General features: G+C 40.2%; 1 protein-coding gene across 1 annotated transcript; it reads right to left on the minus strand.

The window, feature by feature from the left end:
* Positions 1–3,061: 3,061 nt before the first annotated feature.
* LOC110062752 (DBH-like monooxygenase protein 1) lies at positions 3,062–18,429 on the minus strand. The gene is made up of 13 exons (XM_089281148.1): positions 18,090–18,429; positions 15,258–15,404; positions 13,612–13,788; positions 12,458–12,541; positions 11,265–11,450; positions 10,579–10,681; positions 9,826–9,992; positions 8,600–8,672; positions 8,246–8,370; positions 7,661–7,720; positions 6,666–6,790; positions 5,330–5,456; positions 3,062–5,034 (listed from the first exon to the last, which is right to left on the minus strand). Exons 1-13 carry the CDS (start codon positions 18,360–18,362, stop codon positions 4,879–4,881), a joined length of 1,803 nt encoding a protein of 600 aa, XP_089137274.1. The 5' UTR covers positions 18,363–18,429; the 3' UTR covers positions 3,062–4,878.
* Between the last annotated feature and the right edge of the window lie 1,734 nt (positions 18,430–20,163).

Here is a 20,163-nt window from a genome sequence, read left to right on the forward strand (position 1 = left end):
TAAGAGGTTAGGTAACCATTTTATGCACTCTCTGAGTTTCATCGATGAACAAAATGCAAAATGAATAACATGCCTGTCCTTTCCCTTATGTATGAATACATATAGGGTGGATTAATTGTTTGCGAAAAAATACAATACAATTCGAAATACATTCACTGCACTACAATACATTCTCTGAATAAAGTTGATTGATTGATTGATTGATTGATCGATCGATCGATTGATTGATTGATTGACTGATTTATTGAATGAACTTTTCGCTTTCTCGAGCGGACTGTCTCGATTTGCGACAGTTAGTCTGAAAGAACTGTACGAAAATCGGTACAAGTAAAAGAATCACCATTGTTGTCGGACTAAACCATGCCATTTAAGCTAATTGTTGACTTCTTTTATTCTCAGATGCCGTGGTTCGTGATGACACAAAGCGTTATTCATGACAAAAGTCGTGAATTTTGTTCTTTTTTTGCTATTTTGTAGTTTCATAAAGAGACGAACAGGCTGGCAGAGTGCTCAACGGAATTTCGTCCTGTCAATTTTAAGCGAAAAACCTTGTTTAAACGTGTATTGAAAACTTTTATTCTGACCGTTATGTAGTTTAAACCGACAGCAAGGTAGTTTTCTATTTGTCGAAAACAAACAAACAAACAACAAATATCTTTCTGAAGGGTCACAAATCACTTTATTTCTGTTTACTGGGCACAGGAAACGAACTTGAAACTTTCTTGAAATTTTCCTCAATCTCTTTGAGTGCATTATTCAGACTCTTTCAGTTCCTCTCTCAGATCATTACTATGTCCTGAAGACATTTATTTTGCACTTTTCCTGTGACCACCTTAATTCAAATAAAGACATCTTTGAAAACAGGTTGTGTAATGTTCAAAAGAAATACGTGTATATGACAAATGTTCGTTGTTTACAACAGTGCTCTGTGTGAAAATCAAAAAGCGTCCTAGACAGGACATCTGTTTCCCCGAAAAAGCTTACAGGAATATTATATTCTCAGGAAAATTAAACGTTCCTGAAAACTATCAAAAGGCCCTTTGGGCAATCTCACACAACTACTATCTCTTCCCGTCATGCATTGGAGGTTACTGGTCCCTCTTTGTTAACCGTTAGGCTACTGTTCCTCACTCATCCCTGCAAAAACCCGGGAACGTCTGATCGTGGGTGAAGGAAGAACAGGCGCTGTAACCAAATGATTAGCGCGCTGGCCGGACTCTGAATCGAGCGGTCCAGTTTCGAACACTAACCGGTATCATTGTGTTGTGTTCTTAAGCAAGACACAGGACAGGAGTATAAATGGGCACCGGCCACTTGTTGGGATAACCTAACAAAATACTGACCGGTAGCCAGCGATGGATTTGCATCCCATCTGGGGGGAGTAGCAATATTCCTAGCCGCTTCATGCTACAGAAAACGGAGTTTGAGCCGGTTGGGCTTAACACGGTGGCCCCAAGTCGCGACAACCTCGTCGTGGTTGTATTCGTTTTCACCTTGCTTAAAAGCCTTGACTTCAAAACAATGAATCGGAGCCATAATACGCGGAGTTTGAAGAGCTGTCGGTAATCGTAATTCGGATCTATATTTCGGTTTCTTTTCTCCTCTTCACCTTCACCTTCACCAAAAAGTTAAAGAAGTGTTTCGTGATCGACCTCGCAAAAACTTCAGAATCTGACTCGAATGACTGAAAGCACACCCCGGAGGATCGTACATCAACTCGCTTCCCGGTGGTTAGCGGGAGAAGCGGTGACCAGATGATTAATGCGCTGGACTCCAAATGAAGCAGTCCAGGTTTGAGCCCTGGACGGGATCGTAGACCGATTCGGCTAAAGTGTTTACATCCACCCAACTCAGACCATGTGACCATTCATTACGGAGATTACAAATGTGCAATTTGACTCATAAAACTGATTGCTTGGAAGTATTTACAAACCGAACAATTGTAACCTCCCAAGTCAATCAACTGATTCAATCAACTGATTCCGTCTATTGTGTTGTGTTCTTGAACATGACACGTTTTGCTCTATTTGTGCTAAACTCCACCCATGCAGGCGTACAAATGGATATCGGCGAATTTAATTGGGATCTGAAACCTTCGATGAACTAACACCCCATGAAAGGAAGATCAGGAATACTCCAGTCGCGTAATGCTACAGAAACTAGTATCAGCTCGGGTAATACTTGTCGCTTCTTTTTTTTAGGTCGCCTTTTATTGGCGTCAGAAAAAGTGGTAAGGCTTTTTAAAACCATGAATGCTGACCATGAATGTTGAGCAAGAAGAAGAATTTAAAAATTCTTCTTCTTGCTCAACATTCATGATACCGGATGCAGGACAAACACAAGTATTACTTTCCTTGGGTGTTTCAACCAGCTGTGCCTGACGTGTTTGAGAACGCGTAATACTCTTTTTAGAGGCCTTAGGTTTAGGTGGCATAAATTGCAGCAACCACTATTCCTATCAATCCCAATCAAATGTCGGGGCAAGCTTTTAACTTGAAGAAAACAAAATTATATCATCACAACGAGCATTGGCACAACTGCGTAGGTGCAAAAATATCATTTAGAATTAACATAGGTTGCGAGAAAGTTACAAAAAAGGAATAACGAGTACGCAGCCTCAATAAGTCTTAGACTCCCTCTTGCGGTTTGATTTGCTGGCTTGTCTTGGCTTTTCTTAGCTTGCCGTGTTTCTTCTAGTTCTGGAAGTAACTCCGAGTCCGTAAAAGAAAGACACGCACGCGTCGGCTTCCACTTCTTGGGACTTAACCCTGAATGTTCGAATTCAGTTCTGTTTATTTTTTTTTAGTTCCGTTTTCGACAGCGACTGCAAACGCTGCTCTCGGCGTCTAATCCACCGTCTGTATATGACAATGGTGTCGGCTACAACATCCACAGCCGAGCATTTGATAACCGGAGTGGTCCGGTTAAAACATAGCCACGTCTAGTCATCCACTGATTGGATTTTCAAAACAAAATCCGGTCCGTCGGGCACCGAAACCGGAACTCCACCAACTTGTTAAAGCGATCTTTTGGGAAACCAGCAGATCACTCCAACACTCTCTTGTTTGGTTACTTCACTTTTAATTTCCAATGATCTCTCTAGTACAGTTGTCACAATGTTCTTCTACAAACGTTTTGGATTGCTACAATAACTACTTCAACAATTAGGAGTTCACTGGTCACGTTCCTTTAAAGGGGCAACCATATGATCCATCAAATCGCAGTCAAACTTTCAATCAGACTAACGTAATGTCATGCGCAGTTCGCATAAGGTTTTACTGCGACTGCGCTCAAAGCTACTTAGCATATTTTCCTTCGAGGTTATCGAGGTAGACTAAAACATTTTCTACCTTGATTTTAACCGCCTATTCCTAGGTGGCTGACCAAAATAAGGTAATATGAGTAATATAAAACTTACAATCTTGGTTTTTATTGATTAAAAGTTGAGGATAATACTAAGTTTAGATGTAAAGGTTGTTGTCGTAAATCTCCCGCGACATAAGTTTTTCAAACAAAACAATTGCTCAATCCCAAGTTCGTGGGTTGGCCTTTCTCAAATTCTGAACCCGCCTAGTCCATATCATTCTCTGTACGTACTCTTGAGTTTAAACATTTTCAAATGAATCACCACCATGTTATCAGCTGCAAGGACACGTTACTTTTCATCTTGTGGGAAGCGTGTTAAGTGTTAGTAAATCTTAATTAAACGACTGTATTTCAATGTCCAAAAAGGACGATTAAACGAAAAACGTTTGGCTGAAAAAATCACACAACAAAAATCCTGATAAGTTATAGAATCCCAGATGTCTGTTTCCTGGAAGAGCGCTTAAAAAAAATAGAGATCAATTTATTTCATTATCTCGATTGATGCCAAAAAGAAACTAACCATAGCAACGGTAAACACTGCTGGAAAATACCTAAAAGACGATGTCAAATGGAATATGAATAAAGTCAAGTTTTCGTTCTAAAGCGAAAACTACAAAATAACATAGCATAAGGGGAAAATATAATTTGATCAGTAATGAAATGGAAAATCAAGTAACCTTTTTTAATGCTCCGAAAAATCCCACGATTATATTACCCTGCACCAAAAACAAGTTTTCCCTTAACAATTTAATAACGAATAAGTAACTTTATAGAATACATTCTGGCTTGCATTTTTATTCTCTAACAAGTATTTACAAACAGAACAACTGTAACCTCCCAAGTCAATCACCACACGACCTGAACTGGGTGGCTATAACGATGCACACACGTTAACTGATTCCGTCTATTGTGTCGTGTCCTTGAGCATGAGTCGTTTTACTCTAATAGTGCTAACCTCCACCCATACAGGTGTAAAAATGAGAATCGGCGAATTTAAATGAGATCTGAAACCTTCGATGAACTAGCACCCCAAGAAAGGATGACCAGGAATACTCTAGTCGCTTAATGCCACAGAAACTAGTATCAGCTTGCTCGAATAATATTGGCTACCTGACCTGTTGTAGAATTTACTTTTCCTCTATGGCTTGGGATGTGGTGATACTCTGTCTCTTGTTAGGTCAGTCGTTTATAATGCAAAAGAAACTTGTATTGTAAATGTAAAGGGTATTTATTCTTCCCAGAAAGATTCTGAGTACGAGACATTTATAGTTGCTTAAAAGCCCCTAAAGTGGAGTGCAGTTGTTTTGGTTTACGCAATCGACAGTCTAACTAAATAATGTCATGTCAATCGCTAGCTAAGAATTATGGAGCTATAAGCCTTACTTGCGTTATGTTTATTTCCTAATCATAATGTAACGAAAAACGCAAAGATTTAAAAACAACTACTAAAAAGAAATGAAAATAACAATAAACTCGTACATAAGCAGCATGCTGTGAAAATGCTGTTTTGGTTCATCCCGCGAAAGCAAACAGGTACACGAGTATGGTCAGCAAGATCACATAGCCTGGGCAGACCCTATTACCCATAGCAACGACTACTTCGCAGACATCTTCGGGCTTGTAGGGCGTGGTAATTACTGGTTTGGGAGTTAGTTCACCGTCGACACCCTGAAAAACGATAACAATAAGAATCATTTATGATTTATAAGCTAAGTTCGCGTTTGAAGGGGAGTTTGTGGGTGGCACCATGGCCCCATAGTTAGTGCGCTCGCCTCCGGATCGAGCTGTCGGGGATATTGTATTGTGTTCATAGTCAAGACACTTTACTCTCACAGTGCCTCTCTCCACCCATGTGTGTAAACTGGCACCAGCGAGTTTAATTCTGGGAGTAGCCCTGCTTTGGACAGTCATCCGGTCCAGGGGGGAGGGGAAATAATCCTAGTCAGTAACTCTTGCTTATTACCTCTATTGGTTTACGCGCACGCCCAGAGCAAATTGCCACCACTTGGTCGGCGTCTTGGTAAGCGTCCTTCAGCCCTGTGTTCACTGCATCAGTCCACCAGCTGGGTTTCAATGGATCGTTACCGATTCTATATCACGTACAGAGAAATCACAGACCAGCATGGGTTTTTTTAAGGATAAATTTCTCGCTTCGCTCTAGTGACATAAAGAGAAGTTAAATGCTATGAAGCACTGAACTGCTGAGATATTGCAACTCACCTTAGGCCCAGGGTAAACGTCGAATCTTAGTCGAATTCAATTCTTCGAACCTATTAATTTTGATATAGGCGCAAGAATGATGCGACGTTTGCTGCAATTAAATTCGACTCAAATTAATTGGTTCGATTCTAACATAGGTTCGACTTGCCAAGTCGAATAATGCGACATTGGTTCGGTGTTTCAGCAAACGGCGCTCTAAACACGCGCTGAACTCAATTCCTAAATCATGCAAATTACAAAATAATTGATTCAAATGTGATGGACTGGGCAAACGTCACAAAAATACAAACTCCTCCATCTGCCAAACGCTATTCCACCCTTCACCCCCCCCCCCCCCCCCCCTGATGAGCATGCGTTGTACAAAGACAATTTCGCGACCGGTAATGCATTCTCGCCCCTAGAGGCCGCGCTCCTTTTGGTGCTGACCAAAAGGAGCACGGCCTCTGAGGACGAGAATGCCGGAGGAGAATGCCGAAAGTCATTAGCGACAAAGCACAGCGTGATGGAAATGTGTTATTCCCGTGTTTTAATGAAGTGCAACTTGTGAAGTAGGATCGACGCAGGTTTGACGTTTGCTACCACGCTGGAATTAAGTCGATTCTTTGTCGCACCTATTATTAATTTACTCGACACGACCTGGATTCGACGTTTGCCCTAGGCCAGATCTCAATGCCTTTAACTTCTCTAAACAACTAAAATTTTATTTACTGTTTGAACAACATTTTGAAAACTTGTATTGATTTTCTCCATTCTATTGTACCAAGTACATATCGGCTTACCTTAAGCATCCCGTATATGTATTCTCTCAATATCTACAGAAACCCTACAATAACTGGACACTGGCTACAACATTTTCAGGTTACTTCAGTCTCCAGACTCAAATGTACATTATTTTTCTGTCCTTTTATTTATATATTTACTTTTTTTGGTAAACCTGTAAATGTATGAGTGAGTAAGGTTTGCTGTGTTGTTGCAAACCATTGATGGAAGAAGTATTTGGACGAAGGGGCGGCCGGGATAAACATGCGTTGTAGCCATTACTTGCATTTTCACTGAAGCAACACTGTAAAGAAACTTACTTGTAATATTTTTTAAACCAGGCATTATAGGCTGGTTTTTCTCTCGACATACAGTCTGTTACGTTGACTTTGGGATAATACAGGATGAATGACAGGCACATCTCATCAGTCGTTGCAAGAGCTCCCTTAATTGAAAACCAAGAAAAAAAAAGATAGTCTGCGATAGGCAGTTTATGGGTTTCTTCAAAACACAAAATACCAACCGGTTCTTCAAAGGTCTGTTAAAACATTTGTCCCTAGATGTGAGTGAAGCATGTGTGCTAAGCTGACCGCTAAAATTAAGTGAACGAAAATTGTTGCTTTACCTTATTTCGTCTCTCTCGCTGTTCTAGGAACATTTTTTGAGTTTCATTTTAACAATTTTTTTACTACCACAATTCCGTAAAACTGCCCAATCGTTTCAGTAAAAGATAGTAAGGAGGGAGTATAGGCTGCTAGTGGAAACGAAAGAGTTCGATTTCGGTGTCGTTGATTTTGTTGGACGATTATCTGCAACTGTTTGTTTAAATCGCGCTCAACTTTAGCTTGTGATTCTGTTGTGACTTACCACTCTCGTGGGGGGGGGGGGGGGGGAGAGGGAGGGGTACAGGGGGTAGTCCCCAAAGTTTTTTTGAGGGGAGGTTTGAGGCCCGAACCTTGAAAACTGTACCCTATTTCACACCAAAATCTGGAATTTTTCATGCCCTGTTTCAGACCTTAGAGACAAATCGATACCCCATTTCAGACCTTTAAAATTAGTAGTACAGAAACAGCTTGCATTTGCGATTTCATTTGAGAAGGGTTACAAGCTTTCCAATATTGATCAGAAAAACAAATAGTTCCTTTCAAACAAAATACCCAGTGTCAAGACAGAGTGAAAACCATATCCTATCCCAGACCAAAATTGTCAAAATCTATACTGTTTTCAGAAAACCCATACCCTTTGGGGCCGCGCATACTTATACAGCCCTTACAGAAGGGATTATCCCCCTCCGGGTGGGGAAGGGGATGCTTACCACTGTCGCTGTTTCTCGATCCTCCGTATTATAGATACAGACATTTATTATTGTATCACCCTGTGATCGAAAAAATAATATAATTAATACCCACGAAACAGAACAAATCCATTAGAGGGCAAATGTTTAATAAGTTAAGCGTTAAGATAACTCATCAAGAAAAATAAAACAAACGAAATAACAAGAGTAGTCAAGTTCGCTTTGCCTGAATTGTCTGCAGCTTGTCCCATTAGCTGCAGCGAAATAGTGTTGACAGGCTTAACCTTAAAGGAGTTACCCCACGGTTTGCGTATCTTGAAAATTTTAGTCATTTTTTTCCTTAAATTCGTTGTTTGTAATCTGTGTGAATCTTCCCAACCCTTAACAATCCTTTTCCCATTACGTTGTATTACTATCTCTTAGGTATTTTTCAATCTCAATAAACTACTATTTTCAGGGTTTTTTTTTTTTTTTTTTCAATTTTAATCGAAGGCCAAAATACCGTGACTGAGTTATTTTTAATCAGTGCTTTATTCAAAGTGGCTGAATGTACAAATACGTAGCAGTACTGGCAGAAATTTTGTAGAAGGGAAACTTAATTCTTACCGGCTTTACGTGAACCTCGTTCCTCAGTGAGTGATGTTGCTGAAAGTTGAAGTCATAATGGTCATCTCTGACTATTTCAGGAAGTTCCACACCATCTCTAACATGACGAAGCCAGGTTTTTCGGCCTTGGAAATGAGAAAAAGCAAATCAGATAGTTAGCTAAGTATAATGAGTGCAGTCGTATGCAGCAGGCAGGCTTGTGGGTAGCTATTGAATTTAACTGTTCAATTTTTTTTTCCAGTTTCGATGCAGTCCCGAAGTGTTTGTTGTGATCTTGGTCCTGGTAGTTCTCTGTACTTTACTCATCATATCCAGGAGTCCATATTTTTATTTTAAGTTTATTGTTTTAATTACCTGCCAGATGTGTATGCAAACCCGCAGCGAAGATATTGATCCCTCCGTTAGGAAGCTTCGTGTCTTTAAATCCCTTTGGAACAGAAAAAAAAAGTTAGTAAATGTTTCTGTAATTTTTACGTGCAAGAAAAACAAACGGAGATTTTCTCTTTAGCCTTACATGCAAATATTTTAAGCTTACTACAGAAAATATACTTCATGGCTGTACTTTTTTGGGTTCAATAATTTCCAGGATACATTTTGTTTTTTTCACTGCGCATTATTTCATTGCAGGCTTTTAGTTTTCAATACCATTTATTGTAATGTACACCACAGAATCAGTACACTCTTACTTCTTATATATATAAGCTACAATGCACTGCAAGAATTCCCTCCATTGAGATACCGTCTTTCTATACACCTCAAGTAAGATGACATCAGTTGCAGGATTAAATGGGGATCTAGGAAGTTGGCATGCAACAATTGATTTAGGTTTTATTATTGTCTGTTAATAAGCATCGTTGTTATACCTCCCAACTTAAACACGTTTTCCGATTGGAGGAGAACTTTTCACGTGTCGTGGGTCAAAACTCACTAACTCGCTGGGGCGAATAAAACTTGCAAGCTCCCTAGGGAAACAAGAACTTGTACGTCTTTCGACGCGCACGTGATCAGTTCGTACACCTCAAATCCGCGGCAAATTTGTTGTGCCTGCCGGCTCCAAGCAAATAATTTTTTCGCAATTTTTCCTATATTTGAGTTAGGAGGTATAACAAAAGACATAATGACTGGTCCCACTGCAAACAGTGAGTTTTGTTTCCCCTCTACCTCAATATTGACATTCAACAATGAGGGTCTCAGGGAAACAAAACTCACTCTCTCCCGTGGGGCCAGTCATTAAGTGCTTATTATTGTCGCGTAATTTGCGCTGTTGGGTAAGTATCGCACGAGGGAAGAAAAAGAAAGAAACTGTGGCCTTCCACAAGTTTATCTTCAAAACAAGTAGTCCAGGTCACCACGAACCTTTCTGACATTAGTTGGAAAGAAAACAAAATCCAATAAAGGATTTTTTGGGGCGCGAAATTCCATGAATAAGACGTTTTGGTATCAATTGTGAAGAACTGTCAATCTTCTTTGGCACGTTTGGGCAGTCGTTGCAAATCATCGACGACCTTTAGAAGTGCCCCAAAACAGAAAGAGGCATTTCACAGCACCTATTCTCATTAATCGAAATCCAGGCCCCTTACCTTCATTGAACAGTCCTTAGTACAGAAGCCATTGGTTTGCCAGTTTCTCTGTCTTGGCGGGATAAGCATGGTATAGTCAACACCTGCCCCGACTTGAAGAATTCCTGCGTCGTATTTCCTCAATTGTTTGGTGTAGTAAATTCTCATACCAGAACTGTCAATCAGTCCTAAATGACAAAGGTACACATGAATTCAAAGGTTTACATACATACAACTTTATTTGACAATGCAGGTTTACAGAAATTGGCAAGACCTAAGGCCTGATGTAGACCTGCCTAACTACAACTTGAACCTAGGAGTATCAGTAGTTCAGGTATTGTGATCGTCAGCAACAACAGTTCTTTTCAGCACCACCCTCACCTAGACGATCACAACAGAGAGGAGCTAAGGTACCCATTTTAGGCTGTAACGTGTAAAAGAAACTTGTCTTCAGAACCTTAGTCAGGGTAGTCTATCACTATCAGAACAACAAAATTATCTCATAAGTGAGAGGAACAAAGACATTCGGGAACCAAACAAAGTGTCCACGTAGCGAATGACAGAAATTCATTAAGGTCCAAATTTTAACAGAATCATTCCAAAAACAGGACCCTAGGCAGAAAATAAGATCATGACTGAGGCAGTTTCCATGTCCATAGTTAAAGAACGAAACGAAAAGAAATGACTGGGACAATTGCCCCAGTTTGTCTCTTTCTATGTACGGCCCTGTAAAGAAAAAAAAAATAACAACTAGCGCAATCTGTAACAGGGTACCTTCCTTCTCCTCAGGATTGTCGTAATGTATCTCCAATATCACAACCTTTGGACTGTCAGCCCTTCCGAGTGGAAATCCAGCTTTCTCGGGGAAATAGAATTCCTTGTAAAAGAAGAGAAACAATTTGCTACATTAGCAAGTGATATGCCGAAATAATACGAACTTAATTAAGATTCAAAGCAACAAATGTTCAGATGTTGTTCATAGTGGTCAGTGCACTTAGCTACAACTAGCTAGTTTACAGGCATGTCACTTAAACCGGAAGAAAGAAATATAAAAAGGCTTAGTGTTACTAGTTCGAAGTCCCTCACAGCTCTTGAGTTTTGTCAGTAAGTCTCATCCTGGGTGGGATACTTATGCATATTTTGTTACAATTACCACAGGGCAAGTGGTACCGTTCCCTTCTAGTTACTCATTGATGGTCAGGCCTCCCACCAATGCACCAGGGTTCGAATGCTGGGCCTGGAGTCACGTTTAATTGTCAACTGTTGGTTTTTCGTCCTTGCTCCGAGTTTCCTCCTTGCTTAAAACCGAATACTCCAAATGCAAATTCAATCTGGCACTTGTCGCCGATTAGTACGGCCTTGTTGTCTAGCCAGAAGCCTGACACATTGATTAATTTATCCTTATTTTATTTTATTTCTTTTGCTATTTCCACTTAATAAAAGAACCAAGCTTTGCTTACTTTTCCACCAATGGCCCAAGCGGCCATAGCTGATCCTCCTGTACACTCTGCGATCGCTGGAGGCATATTACGAGTATAACAGTGACCGGTATAGTTCAGGTGGTGATCTGGGAAAGTATCGCTACACTCGTACAGCAACATGTGATGGACCACGCCTTCATGACCTACTTGAATGACCGGCTCAACCTAAGTTCGAATCAGAAGCACAAGTTGGGTTTATTGCAACCTTTTATCGTCCACGAGGTGAATTATGCCCTGGTGGCTGAATTTTGAGAAATCGCTACTTCACAAATGTTGCTACAAAATCCAGAATGGTCTTGATACCCTCTAATGATTAACTCTCAGACGTACAAAGGTTTTTACCAAGCTTTTGAAAAGAAGACTTACTCTAACATGCTGAAACTTTCAGTGGCTGTTCATTAATCCTTTGCAAATATTTTGATATGTCAATTGTGTATCCACGGTTTGTGACGACGCCATGGCAACCGCAAACTTTAGGTAGGTTTGGTCAAAAAGCATTTTTTTGATATTATTCTCTATTATTTTTCCAGTTATCTCCATGAAATTGTAGACATTCTTGAATGTTTACATTTTATAAGCATTTTGGCTTGGTTTTCTATTAATTTCCGTTATTTCTTGACTTTTCAACAACATGGTAAAATTTAAGATGGCTGATCCAAGATGGCGGGTCAAATGACGTCATTTTACGTCATATGACGTCAGGGCTATCTACTCAATGTAAATTTATCCTACTGTACCTTAACTAGCTATACTCCTTAAAATGTCCTCTGAAATTGTTCAGGAGAGTTTCCACGTTTTCCTTAGACACACGTGATCCACTTCCGGCCTACTTACTTTGGACGAAAAAAATCACGTACCCCACCCTAATAACCTATCAACCGACCGACCTACCTACCTACCTATCTACCGTCGCCAACCGACCGACCGACCTACGTATCTATCTATCTACCTACGTACCTACATGTACCTACCGACCGACTGACCGACCGACCGACCGGCCGACAGACTGATCGACCGACCGACCCACCGACTGACTGACCTACCTAGCTACTCTCCTACCGACCGACCTACCGACCAACAATTACTTAACCTCATTTGTCACCAACCAATTGTTGGTGTTCTATTTTAAATATTCTGTGTTTTTTTAAGTAGTTTAAACGAAATATTCCTACCTTAATCATATGGTGGGTTTCATTAAATCTTGGCATCTCAAATACGGCACACATGTAGTTGGTTCGTCCCTTTGGAAGGGCCATCTGGAAAATAAACATAAAAAGAAGGGCTCTTTAAGTAGAGCTAACTAGTTATATACATAAGAATATTCAAATGGAGTAGTTTTATTATTATCTGCACTTTTGGAAGTGTTAAGGGCCTAACTTTAATCCTACTCAGACCGGGCGGAGTGAAGTTTGAAGCCCTCACAAACTATGGAGGCCTTTTATTTCAAAAGTCCCCAGGGTAAAGAATGAATCTGGAAATAACTTGAGTAATAAGTTAATCATTAATCAGGGATCTTAATGTATTTGTTTTCCAATTTCCAATTTTCTTGGGTTTTTTTAACAGAGAATATTTTAACTTTCGCATTTTTATTTCTTAGTTGGATGTTAGCTTTATCGGTTTTGACAGAAGGTGATATGCTTCTGGTTTTGACAATTTTGATTTTTTTTTAAAAGTTCTTTAAAGATCATATGATCCAAATTGGTCGAGCCAAGATAGTGGCTGTTCAGAAATGATGGCGTCGTTTCAACATCATACGATGTCATCATTCCATGTTATTAGTAAATATTCCAAGTTTTATTGTGAAAACTTAAATGATGTAAGAGATAGAGGTCGAGGGCCTCAAAAGCTCACAACCCCGTTCCCCTCCCCACAACGCTCCCCTCTCACACCTTCAAAAACTGTGCGGTCTGAATGGGTGATATGTCAATCTAGTAAACTTTAAGGAAGTTTCTCTATTGTCCGTAGCGTTAGTCGTGCCTTCCTTAAAATTGGCCCTGCTTGTATCAAGTATGCGAGTCTCGACGTGCCATTGGTAGACGAGTCAAAACAAACAAAACGCCAAAGCTTTTTTTTCTCTTGAAAAAAAGTAGACATAGTATTTGGTTGCTTAGCTTTGAAATTCTTCTATCTTACCTGTCATGAACGTTTATGGGAAGTTTTCCAAGATATTGAAAGATAATGATGCTGCAAGCTGTTTCTACTTAGATTTCAAATTCACTGCAATAAGTGGGAGGTGCCAAAAGTCTTGAACCACCTCTCCTTCGAGGGAATTAAAACGAAAAGCAAAAGGTATGCACGATAACACGAATTATTTTACCATTCTTACCTTGTCGTGCAGTATGTCGAATGTTTTAGTGTCAGATGGCAAGGTTGGTATTTTTTCAAGACTGTTCAGTAGTAAGAGACTTCTCGATCCCATGTTTTTGAGATTGTGGCCTGGAATGCTATTTTCTGAGGAAGGATCGTCTGGATGATAAGCATAAATAACTTTGGTCGTTCCTGCCTGGAAAAATAAAGGAAGTGTAAACATAATGTGAAGACAATGAATGATCATCGCAGTTATGTACGTCACGCTTTGCTCATCTTGAAAAGCTTAGCCTATTTATTTTTTTCAAGTTTTTCGTTTGTAATCCGTGTCAATCTTCTTCATCCTTAAGTATCCTTGTTACTTTATGGTTAACTATTATCCCTTGGGTGTATTTCCATGTTGATCAGTGTACTGCTATTTTAGGGGTTTGTTCAACTCAAGGTAATTCTACATGCGCACGCGACAAAAATAACCTGAAATGCCGTGACTGGGCTCCTTTAAGCAGCTGTGAAAATGAGGCGATCTGCCTTTTCTTCACACCAAAGCGTGGTCACAGTTACGCATGAGCTCAATATTATTTACAGCAAAAACACAGTTAGACGACATTACCCATGATAAGACCGCTATAGGGGAATCCTTGTTTACAATATTTGTCTCACTAGCATAAGCAATTCAGTTTCTGGTGGAGCTAGAAATTTATCACTTCTAAATATTGAAAGGCCTTAGTATGATTAACTCTTCCTTATGTATTGAATACTTTTTGTGCAAAAGGGTTTAAAAACTCAAAATTTTACAAAGAATACATGTATGAGCTCATTAGCGCTTTTGCCACTCAGAAATTTTGCAGTTTTTGAAAGACAATATCTCCTTGAATATTACATCCAAAGAGCTAAAAATTTCACCATGTATTGAGCTTTACTAGCCGCCTGGAGTCAATTCACAAATAACATACTTCCTTCTGTACGCAGAGCCCTATGCAAATGAGCAAAAACGTAAACAATGACGTCAGCATGAATCTCCCCTATTGTATTTGTAGGCAGTTCAGTAAGTTTGCAGGTCACGTGGTGGGTTCTCGGGCGATAAAAAGGCAGAAAAAGAATACATCGAAGAATAATTTGAATTGTCGCACGTAAAATATAATTCACAGTTGTATATAAAAACATACCGGCCAAGAAAACATGCTCTGGATAAAACATAAAAAAATAAAGATAAAAAATAATAATAAGAAGAATTATAACACTAAATAAGAAAAAACGCTACCGGAAATAAGTTTAGGGATAAGGAGTCACTTGGACTGGAAAACAGTTGTCTTGTAAGGAGCAATAAAGCTAGAATCGTGCACAAAACTCCTTAAGACACTCATGTAATTTAACGAATTATCTTTCTTTTACCTCTGAAGTTTGAAAAAAGCACTGCTTTCCTTTTAAAAACGCGTTACTGTTCCCTCTCCCCAAACAATATCGGGTAGTAGTTTTCAACATTGCATGGTTGGAGGGCGAGGTTAGGCAGGTGAAGTTGTATTGGCGTCTGGCTTGTACCCAAAAGCGCCAAAAGTCCCGCGAGTTTGTCCCACAGTTTCGTCCATGATTGTAGTTAGAATTAACATGCAACGTGGCGGCGATGACGTCATTTGCAAACGATCTAATAGCAGGTGACTTATTTACCTCAATTTTGTTGTCTTCTGAATCGCAAGTGTCAAACTTTCTTGAAAACTTCATTGTGGTTTTCCCGCTCTTCTCCGTCAGGGAAATCAACTGATAGTTTTGCTGGGAATCAACCGCTGGCATCACGTAACCATCGGCATGTCGATCCTACAGTACAGAAAGGTAAATTAGAAATATGTATTTAACAAAAGAGCCAACATTTTTTTGAAAATAATTTTACAAAGCTAAAAGGATATATTTAAAAGAATAAAAAATGTAAGAAATCAAGCGTTTTCGACGTTATGTGACTTCATGCCCTGAAGATGACATAAAAAACATTGTGGGTTGAGTGGGTCTTTTTGGCTTGCAAAAGTTACTTGTGATGCTATGAATATTACATCACTTCTTAAACTATTATCTATATTGATAACGTCTGCGGTTAAGTGCTCTAAAGCCTGATTGACAGTTGGATACAAGCCTGGAGAGGGAGAGGGGGGCTGGGGGCGGAGGCGGGGGAGGGGACGGAAGTACACTCTACACGAAGTTATTCGCGTCGGGAACCTCAAAAACCTCGGCACATACATATATAGCCAGTGTATCAGAGTACCTCCTCGGGGCTAAAAAATCGTAAATTATTCTCTCGAATACCCTACCGACAGCGATGAATAATCGAGATTAATGGTCTTTGTCTTTTAGCGGACGTAATTGTAAGGGAGAGAGGGAATGGAACGCATGTTATGTGTAATATCCGTGAAATAATTGTGATATGTCCATCCAGCCTTATTGCACTGACAAATTCTCACAGTTACGGACAATGAAGTACTCTCGGGGAAGACTTGAGTCACTGGAGCAGCCCATCAAGATATATCAGCAAGTGCTACCTAGGGGCTAGCCCACTTCTCCTTGGTTAGTATTAAAAAAAATGTATACATGTATTGGTCGTTTTTCAAGCGAATATCGGCCTCTTACATCCGTCGCTATAGTAAAATTGATCGAGTATCGGTTAGGGGATCATGATGTTGATCAATTCTCGTTATTTCACACATTTAGTGAGCTTCTTAATTAATTTAATTAGCAAAAAACATTTTATGCGTGACTGCGCTGGTGTTATGACGATTATAGCCGATAGTGGACCTAGAATTTTGCGTCTTTTCCACGTAAACAAAATGGTTAACTTAGTTCGTAGATCAAATTACATCTGCGCAACTCAAGTTTCATAGGGATCCCTTGCATACTCATGAAAATACGAAAACCTAAATTTACCAAATTTTTGCAACGAAATGTTTTAGCCAGCATGCACTCTCTGAGGGGTTATCGGTGGAAATTTGCATTCAGTTGTTCAGTTTTTTAAGGTCAGCCATTACTGTGGACATTTTAAGCATATAGCACGCCATCGGACTTATTATGGAGAGATAATTATAGACATAAGCTTACCTGGTTAAACAATGGGTCTTCTTACCGCTTGATTTATCATGCCGAGTGAGTAAATATGAATAGAGTTTCATAAAACTCCCTTAAACTTGCAATATTCTTATAGCCCTTGGCCTGGCATACTTTGCTTTTCAAGTGTTCTTGTTTTGATGTCGATTACGCAATTTAGTGTAAAACGCAAACTGTGGACTGCTCACTGGAAAATGCAGACTGAGAGTAAAATGAAGACTGCAAACTTCAAATTTTAACCATATACGTGTTACCATTTTCATCCTGGAGATCTAAGCCGGTAAACAGGCTAAACGGGTAAACAGGCTAACCGCAGCGCTGTTCATTCTAACTGAAGTGCATATTTTTACTGCAATTACCCTGAATAACCTATACTGACCGTTAGCACTTAATAATAACACGATTCGTACTTGAAAAGTTTATAGTCTGCAGTCCACATTTTACCCTCAGTCTGCACTTTACTCCGGTCTGCAGTTTGCATTTTACCCTCAGTCTGCATTTTACTCCGGTTTGCAGTCTACATTTCGGTCTGCATCTTCAGCATCTTACCCTCAGTCTGCAGTCTACAGTTGACTGCTTACGTAATAGTTTCCCATGATAATGTCAGCTGTAAGATGTTGTTCGAAGCCGGTCCAAGTTTAATACCGGAGACTATGCAACATTGGAGTGTGAAAAGCATTTTCACAAAATTAACATATTGAATTGAACGGGTAATGTTTCCAATCGATCGAGCGGTCGAACTTTCGTTTGTCGCCAGGCTCGGCGGCATGAAGAGGTATCCTTAGGGGGCCGGTGACAATCATAATGCTTGTGGGCGACAAACGTTATCGTCAGATAGTCCACAAAGAGGTACTCTACGTGCCGATATCTACTCAGCACCTCGCGATGGTTAGCAAATTAAGTCCGCAACAAAAAGGAAATATTTGCTACTTTTGCCTGGGGGTAGTCCCTTAATGGGCTATATAGGTATGTCTGAGCCTAAAGAGTATGGTTAGCTGTACATGTGGTCGCAAATTAGAGCCGTATACTAATTTTAGACACCCGAAACCAAAATGGGTGCTCGATTTTTCGTTCAGATTTGAAAAAGGGTGTGAAAAATCACAGATTTTAGTCCGAAATAGGATACAGAGTTCAAGGTTCGGGCCATACGCTCCCAACAAAAACCTTGGAGGAGTACCTCCCCGGAAAGTTTTGACACTGCGTGATGCCTGAAATCTGACAATGTAGAATGCGTCAATTAATCATTACGAAACAAATTTGGAGCAAGGCGGACTTATCCTATGCTTTTAATGTGCTCTAACAGACATTCTATAGGCTGATAAGAACCTTAACCTTTAATACCTTTGTCCAACAACTTGAAGCTTTCCAAATGAAACGGCTTGGCGTTGTTGTTCGTGAGAATCATTTACTAACCTTGAAGTAAGCTTTTCCATCTTTCACCCAGCCGATCACAATATCAGCTCCTTTCATCTTGCCTTGCCCGCTGGAGATTCCAAACCCGATCCATCCAGTCGTTTTGGCTTCCACAGTGAAGTTAATTTCTTTGCTTTCAGTGCTAACATTCCAATACAGCTTCACATTTTGATCTTCATCCAGAGCAGCGAAAAAGGAATGCTCTATAGCGAGGTCAGCTGAGGCTTGCAGCGCAGCGGAATGCAGCAGGAAGAGGCACAGAGGAACAATCATAGTGTTCTGTCAACAAATTGTAGCGAAATTATAGCTTGCCTGTTATGAGCGGAATCTATGATGACACTGCACAAAGAGGAAATTATCATATCGTTATATTACATTTTAATTATCATGATAATTATAGTATGACGCACGTTCAGCTACATAACTACAAGGGGTTGGGGCTCCCGAATGCTTTTGGTTGGGCTGTGCGGCAAGAACCTTGGAATCTGTACGTACCCTACTTTAGACCAAAATCAGTGATTTTCCATACCTTATTCTAGACTTGAGCTAAAAGTCGATACCCCATTTCAAACCTTTCCAGCGATGGATTTGCATCCCATCTGGGGGGAGTAGCAATATTCCTAGCCGCTTCATGCTACAGAAAACGGAGTTTGAGCCGGTTGGGCTTAACACGGTGGCCCCAAGTCGCGACAACCTCGTCGTGGTTGTATTCGTTTTCACCTTGCTTAAAAGCCTTGACTTCAAAACAATGAATCGGAGCCATAATACGCGGAGTTTGAAGAGCTGTCAGTAATCGTAATTCGGATCTATATTTCGGTTTCTTTTCCCCTCTTCACCTTCACCTTCACCAAAAAGTTAAAGAAGTGTTTCGTGATCGACCTCGCAAAAAACTTCAGAATCTGACTCGAATGACTGAAAGCACACCCCGGAGGATCGTACATCAACTCGCTTCCCGGTGGTTAGCGGGAGAAGCGGTGACCAGATGATTAATGCGCTGGATTCGGCTAAAGTGTTTACACCACCCAACTCAGACCACGTGAACATTCATTACGGAGATTACAAATGTGCAATTTGACTCATAAAACTGATTGCTTGGAAGTATTTACAAACCGAACAATTGTAACCTCCCAAGTCAATCAACTGATTCCGTCTATTGTGTTGTGTTCTTGAATGTGACACGTTTTGCTCTATTTGTGCTAAACTCCACCCATGCAGGCGTACAAATGGATATTGGCGAATTTAATTGGGATCTGAAACCTTCGATGAACTAACACCCCATGAAAGGAAGATCAGGAATACTCCAGTCGCGTAATGCTACAGAAACTAGTATCAGCTCGGGTAATACTTGTCGCTTCTTTTTTTTTAGATCGCCTTTTATTGGCGTCAGAAAAAGTGGTAAGGCTTTTTAAAACCATGAATGCTGACCATGAATGTTGAGCAAGAAGAAGAATTTAAAAATTCTTCTTCTTGCTCAACATTCATGATACCGGATGCAGGACAAACACAAGTATTACTTTCCTTGGGTGTTTCAACCAGCTGTGCCTGACGTGTTTGAGAACGCGTAATACTCTTTTCAGAGGCCTTAGGTTTAGGTGGCATAAATTGCAGCAACCACTATTCCTATCAATCTCAATCAAATGTCGGGGCAAGCTTTTAACTTGAAGAAAACAAAATTATATCATCACAACGAGCATTGGCACGACTGCGTAGGTGCAAAAATATTATTTAGAATTAACATAGGTTGCGAGAAAGTTACAAAAAAGGAATAACGAGTACGCAGCCTCAATAAGTCTTAGACTCCCTCTTGCGGTTTGATTTGCTGGCTTGTCTTGGCTTTTCTTAGCTTGCCGTGTTTCTTCTAGTTCTGGAAGTAACTCCGAGTCCGTAAAAGAAAGACACGCACGCGTCGGCTTCCACTTCTTGGGACTTAACCCTGAATGTTCGAATTCAGTTCTGTTTATTTTTTTTAGTTCCGTTTTCGACAGCGACTGCAAACGCTGCTCTCGGCGTCTAATCCACCGTCTGTATATGACAATGATGTCGGCTACAACATCCACAGCCGAGCATTTGATAA

Source organism: Orbicella faveolata, unplaced genomic scaffold (assembly GCF_042242905.1).
Source record: "Orbicella faveolata isolate gen_17 unplaced genomic scaffold, um_ofav_v1 contig_48, whole genome shotgun sequence".
NCBI classification, from domain to species: Eukaryota; Metazoa; Cnidaria; class Anthozoa; order Scleractinia; family Merulinidae; genus Orbicella; species Orbicella faveolata.

What these genes read in the sequence shown, in the direction of transcription:
- LOC110062752 (XM_089281148.1), bottom strand. Translation starts at nt 18,362, where the DNA reads ATGATTGTTCCTCTGTGCCTCTTCCTGCTGCATTCCGCTGCGCTGCAA. An exon ending in CTAAGGACTGTTCAATGAAG is followed by an intron (nt 8,673 to 9,825) that starts GTAAGGGGCCTG and finishes TCTGTTCCAAAG; the next exon opens with GGATTTAAAGACACGAAGCT. An exon ending in TTTGCATACACATCTGGCAG is followed by an intron (nt 8,371 to 8,599) that starts GTAATTAAAACA and finishes CTCATTTCCAAG; the next exon opens with GCCGAAAAACCTGGCTTCGT.